The sequence below is a fragment of the Sceloporus occidentalis genome, unplaced genomic scaffold (assembly GCF_023333645.1).
Source record: "Sceloporus occidentalis isolate IW3139 unplaced genomic scaffold, rSceOcc1.0.p SCAF_36, whole genome shotgun sequence".
NCBI classification, from domain to species: domain Eukaryota; kingdom Metazoa; phylum Chordata; class Lepidosauria; order Squamata; family Phrynosomatidae; genus Sceloporus; species Sceloporus occidentalis.
Window position 1 is genome coordinate 2,083,087 of NW_028317016.1, and position 6,715 is coordinate 2,089,801.

Genomic DNA, 6,715 nt, shown 5'->3' on the forward strand with positions numbered 1-6,715 from the left:
AAATGCACTGCTCTACCACCAGGCACTTATAGGGTTAAAATGGTCTCAACAGGAAGCCCGCTTCCCCCTGGGATAAGGCATCCAATCATTTGTTGAATTCCTTTACTGGGTGATTATTCACTTCAAGGAAATTCTAAGGAAGAAGCAGTGGTTACTATAACACTGACTGGGATCATAAGTAGGCATATACAGGGACCACAAAAAAAAAATGTAAATGTGCTGATTGTTTTGCATATTATTATTCTTTGGTATAACACAGTTACACTTTAATTCACTTCCTATCGCAATTGCAATAATAAAAATAAAACTGTCTTTATTTGCCCATCCCACTGGCTTTTAGGGACTTCAGCCCTTTAAATGGGAGGATATCACCAAACTTCACTCCACACTAGGGTGCCATCCGCAGCTGCGTCACGAAGGAAGTAATCGCCTACCTGCTTGTGGTTGTATTTCTGGGGATTGGTCCGATAGCTGTAATCCGAGTATTGATCAGAGCCAGTGGAAGTGTTGTCCCCAGTACCAACAAAAGTATTGGCAGGTGGCAGGTCTTGGACCACTTGGTGCTTCTTGGAGGCAGATGGGGATTGTGGTTGAAGCTGGATGGATGGTAGAGGAGAGTTAGAACGATAGTGACGACCCAGGTCTGGGCTGCCTGGTGGATAATTCAAAGGAAGGTGGATCCTTGGGCTGTCTCCAACAGAGTCACTCATAAGGTTGAATTTGAGGGATTTCTGAAGCCCGGTCTCTTCATCCTCCTCTACTGGCTTGGGTGGCTTTGGAGACTTGCTTTTCTTGGCTTTGCTTTTACTTTTGTTATTTTTATTACCCTGCTTTGGGGCGTATAGATCTTTTGACTCCTTCTTTCCAGCCTGATAGCCACTCTTTGCTTCTTTTTGTCGGCAATATCTCACCAAAACTACAACTACAATGACCACGAGGACAGCCACAATGCCAGCTATCACACCAAATAAGATGTTGCTGCGTTGTTTACTGCGTTCATACTCTGGGTCCCCCGCAATATCAATGTCCAAAGGTGTGTCTTGACTATGACCAAGTAGTGTCTCCACAAAGGTCTGGTTTGTCAAGGTTTCGTTGATATAGAAGTGTACTAAGGCAGTGCCGTACCTGGAAGGCTTCCCACGATCATTCACCCTTACTACTAGGCGGTGCAAGCCATAATGCTTCCTTACAATCTCTTTCTCGAGGGTTATCTCTCCTCCAGTGGGAGATATGTGGAATAGTTCAAAGGGGTTGCCACTAACTATGCTGTAAAGGAGTTCAGCATTTATGCCAGTGTCCATGTCCTCAGCACGTACTTTATTAACCTGTGAACCTGGGTGGGTTAGAGGTGTAAGATACGCATAGGAAATATTGGAGGGTACAACAATTACTGGTGCATTGTCATTCTCATCAAGGACATTTATTGTCACTCCAACATATGATGAACGGGGAGGGTCCCCTCCGTCCACCGCCTTCAACCGGAAGGTGTAAGTACTTTGATGCTCCCGGTCAAAAGAGATGCTGGAAAGGATAGTGCCTGTCCCGTTCTGGATAACAAACTCTCCACTGTCTGGCTCTACTGATAGTTGAACACGTGCATTTTCACCTTTGTCTGCATCAATAACAGTTACCATTCCGACAGGACTCAAACGAGGCATATTTTCCATGACTGAAAAGTTATAGCCATTTAACATAAATTTAGGATCATTGTCATTGCGATCTAAAACTGTGATTACAACGGAGGCTGTTCCCTTCAAACTTGGTGTTCCCTTGTCTGCAGCAACTACATGGAAGTCATAATGTTCCCGTGCCTCCCTGTCCAGCACAGTGTTCACACGTATCTGACCAGAGTCTGGATTGATTGAGAAGATACCCCGAGAGGAAGGATCAGCCACAATGGAATAGGAGAGCTGTGAGTTAGAGCCACTGTCAGCATCACTTGCACTAACATCCGTTACAACACTATCTATCGGGCTATTTTCTGGGAAGGATACCTCCATCAGGCTTTGAGTGAAGATTGGTGCATTGTCATTCACGTCAGTTACCTGGACTTTGAGGGAATTTGTGCTGGAAAGAGGAGGGTTTCCAGAATCTACAGCAACAATTTCAATAGTGTATTCTTTCACAGACTCATAGTCTAGAGGGGTAGTTGTTTGTAGAAAGTACTTCTTCTTGCTATCTGTCCCAGTATCACTGACCTGTTTCAGTTGAAAGGGAACATCTCTGGCCACAACGCATGTAACCGCAGCATTTTCTCCCTCATCTATGTCAGAAACCTGCACCAAGGCCACAGGTGTTTCCACAGGAACATCTTCTGAGATGTTTGCCACCCCATCCTGATGCGTTACCAGACCAAAACCTCTTATGTCAATAACAGGCTTGTTGTCGTTGGTATCCCGAATGGTGATCGTTACTTGGGTGCGGGCAGATTTGGGAGTGGATCCTTTATCTTTGGCTACCACAGAGAACCTCAGCGTACCCACCTCTTCACGGTCAATGGGTCCTTGCACAGTAATTAAGCCTGTTGTCCTATCTAGGTGAAGCAATCGACGTACAATGTCTGAGGCTTGGTGGAAAGAATAGTCAATTTCTGCATTTACACCTTGGTCAGAATCGTTTGCTTTTACCTAGGAGGAGAAAGAAAACATTCAAATTAATTGGTAAAAACATTGCTTTTGATCAGTATTTTTAGTGACATGACAAATATGGCCTTGTATTACATTCTAGATATTGACTAATTTTATATATAGACACACAAGTTTGTTTTTGAGAAGATCTGGTTCTTAATTTCCTGTAGAAGGTGAAAACAAAATGTCCACAAATATTTATGTGACAATTTGATGCAAACGCTTTCTAGGGGTTAAAGATTTCAAGAACCAAACAGGGCTTGGACTTTGAAACACCTTATGCGCAACATGCCACACATTCCAAACCTAGATATCAGGCTGCAACAAGAGGGGAAAATGTACCTTGTGAGACATCTGCTGCAGTAGTCTACTGCAGAGAGATCTATCCATTGTTAGGATAACCCACACAGCTTTAACAGACCTTCAAGGAACCATGCCCCCACCTCTGAACTCAATGCAGTAGCCAATGGAAGAGAAAAAAAATACAGCTCCCTATATTACCGAATGTGACATTAGTAAGGCTCTACAGGGGTCTTACTAAAAGCAGAACATCATTGCCCTCTTTAGCCGTGTTTAACTGGGGGGGGGGGGGGGGAACTGGCCTTCTTCTGAGGAAGTCATCATTAGCTCGTGTCAAGTACAGCTACACAGAGCTTGATTCAGAACAGGAATGGTCTCCACTCCACATGTAAGCCTCAGAAAGCCGGTCTACACTTTGTTTTCTTTTTCTTAGCAGCTGATGCAGTTGGGAGCTCACTAAAGTGAAGACCCCCAAAATGCCAAGTCTATGGTATGTGAAATTGTATTACAGTGGCTAGGAAGAGGAGGGAGTTATGGTTATAATTAGGGCCTATACAAGTAAAAAAGAAATTGCTAAAATATAAAACGTATTTCTTGTGTCCAGTACATCTAGAACATAAAGGTCTGATCATCATGCTAGCCAGAGAAATCACACAAACGCAAGTGTAAAAAAAAAAAAAAAAAAAAACATTGCTAGGACTTTATAAACCAGAATCAATGCTACAAAATGAGTATCTGCCAAAAAGATCAATACAACCGTGAAGTGTGGGGATTGCTTTGATCTCCTATTGATATTGTCAAAATCACTCTTCTGTGACGGGTGCGAATTTGAACCCGCTCATACCATGCTTCCTCAATTAAAATGTACCACAGTCCTCTCAGATCAATGTGCTGCTGAACTGAAAACTTGGGCTCTTGATATATTCAGGTTTTAAGAAAAAGGAAACTAATAGAGCACCAGTTTATATGTATTTTGTATTTGAAACTAACTCCTACTTAAGGATGTCATATGTGAGCTTTTTTGTATAAAAAAAAAAAAAACTGTAAACTGTAGGGTTTTGGTTTTTTTTAGATATAATTACAGATATTATAAAGTGTATAAAAAGGCATTTTCATGTGCATCACTTTTCCAATGTTAATGTGTACTGCACATATATATCTTTTTAAAACTAGCGAAAACCATGCAGAATTTGGTTCATACGAGTCAAGCCTGGAAAAACATCTGAGAAACAGATAAAAAGTAAGCCATTGTCAGTCACCTAACCTGTTCCCTGCACAGCAATAGCCCATGACACGTTATACAGAAGGAATGCAAAAAATCCTGCACAGCAATCACCTGAAACCGGTTCTTGGCTCTTTTTTTTCTCCTTAGAGGCAAAAACATGGCCTTGAAAAAAGAACTGAAAACCAAAAATGGCCAGACTGGTTTGCCCTTATTTAGACAGAGCAAAAGGAAACAAGACAGGCTTGACAACTCAGCCCCTATGCAGCTTTTTTTTTTATAAACATTCATTTTCCAACACTGAAATTCACGTTGGAACGGACCGGGAGAAACTGGATTGCGTTCCAGTAAGACTATAAAAGTCTGATCATTAACTTGGGGGCACCTTGCACCACCATCAAGATTGGGTACTGCACCGAAATAGCTTAACTGGTGAATTGGAAGGTTAAGCAACTCACAGACACAATGCAATTTGTGTTTAAGATTGTGTACCACGAATATATCCTCCCAAATAATGCTGAGTTAGCTGAGTACAGTACACTAACCTCCAAAATGGAACCAGTAGAATACACTACTTCTAAACAGAAGAATTAAAACAATAAAGGTGACACTATATTCAGAGAATGCTTACCTGGAGGACAGAGTGTCCCATTGGACTGTTTTCAGGCAGCTCTGCCTCGTAAGTCATTTTCTCAAACTGTGGTGCGTTGTCATTGGTGTCTAGAATTGAGATGCGCAGAAGAGCACTACTAGCTCTTGGTGGAGTGCCACCATCTTGCACTTTAATTGTTAGGTCGTAAGAGTCTCTCTGCTCACGATCAAGTTTTTCCATCACAATGAGCTGAGGTTGTTTTTCATCTTGATCTTCGGCAACCTGAAGCCCAAATAGCTCATGAGCTTCAGGTCCCACAATTAACTCATATGAAGCCACACCATTTATACCAGAGTCACGATCGGTGGCAGCTGGAATGGGGAAAAGTGCTCCAACGTTGGTGTTCTCTGGAATTGAAAGTGTGATGACTGGGGAAGCAAAGTTAGGAGTATTGTCATTGATGTCCAGAACCTCAATTTGTCCATCCAGGAGCCTGGGAACAGGGGACATCAGGTCTGTCATAGACACCTCAAACTCCAAGAAGCACTGCTGACCTGGTAGCAAGTTCTGACATTGACGTAGATTCTCTCGGTCAATAGCGGTCTCTGTTGTGTATATATCCCCAGTTTTACCATCCACACGCAAGTAAGGATGTCCCAGTTCTAACTTGTAAAGGTGTTTGGAATCTGGGTAGCCATAGTCTGAAGCCAAGCTCCCGATCAGTATATTGGGTGGTTGTTCTTCGAAAACCTTGTATTTCACCTGGTTGGCAGATCCGAGTACAGGAAGTTGGAGAAAAAGCCATAGGAAACAATAGGAGGCCGCAGACTTCATCCTTACTCTTAGTGAATCTGAACACACTGTAAGGGAAGACAGGGAAGAGAAGATGTTACATCCAGTCTAAAACAGTAAGCCAATCAGGAAACATTCCTTTAATGAATGAAGCATTTAATCAAACACGTATAAAGGCCACCCTGCTGTGGCATGCAGGGTGCAGTTTCACAACTGAAATACTTTCTCCATCACATCACAATCAAGGAACAGATTTCCACAGCACATTCTCTGTCCTGTGTGTCACATACACCTGGCAGCTCAACCCCTGATGTGACATTGAGAGCCACACCTGAGTAAAAAAATAAATAAAATAAAAAAAATCCTAAGGAGGTGCTATGTGGAGAGCTTGCCATGAAAGCCTTGGCAGATGCGCAGAGTATTACACACACAAAGTAGCTTAGTACTTGTTAGCGCGCGCGCGTGTATATATATATATCAAAAATAAAATTACAACACTACATAAAAACATTAATATATGGCGCCGTCAATTTACACCTTTTATGATCATTTCAATGACAGAAGTTGGCAGGTGCTTAAAGAAATATATTTGTTTTCAATTATACAGAGTCACTGCATTACAAAAATAAACCTGTGATAACACTTAAACACATGCATAGGACTGCCACAGAGGAATAGCGGCTCACTGTAAAAAACTTTCAGAGGTTTTACAATCTGTCTGCAGAAACATCTTCAGTAAGGAGTTACCAAATTGTGGATGCGATTTTACCCCCGACTTAAAAACCAGAGCAAAATGCATGAAGCAAGAGTTGTTTGTGTTTATCAAAATTGCAAATAAGCCACAGGTACTTTTCCATTGCTGTCCTTTGAGTTTTAGAGAGCAATCCAAGTTAAAAATTAACCCGTCTGTTAAAGACAGGACATGAGAGGAGAAAAGAGAAAAAAGGGGGGAACCAATTTAATCGCCTGCAAGAAACATCAACACCGCTGAACCAGAATAACCGGCCTCAAAACGCCAACGAACACCAAGGTGGATAAGAAAACAGAATCAAGAGAGTGTTAGAATCCAAAGCATTTTGAGGCAATTAGCTGCTCGCATCTTCCATCCACCTCAAGATCAACTCATCTCCTCGACAAAAAGATCATTTCACACAACTATATTTAGACTGTGCACTAACAGTA

General features: G+C 42.0%; 1 protein-coding gene across 1 annotated transcript; it reads right to left on the reverse strand.

The window, feature by feature from the left end:
* Window positions 1–368: 368 nt before the first annotated feature.
* On the reverse strand, window positions 369–5,584 carry LOC149297855 (protocadherin-1-like). Its single transcript, XM_089488014.1, has 2 exons — window positions 4,781–5,584; window positions 369–2,627 (listed from the first exon to the last, which is right to left on the reverse strand). Exons 1-2 carry the CDS (start codon window positions 5,573–5,575, stop codon window positions 369–371), a joined length of 3,054 nt encoding a protein of 1,017 aa, XP_089344140.1. The 5' UTR covers window positions 5,576–5,584.
* Between the last annotated feature and the right edge of the window lie 1,131 nt (window positions 5,585–6,715).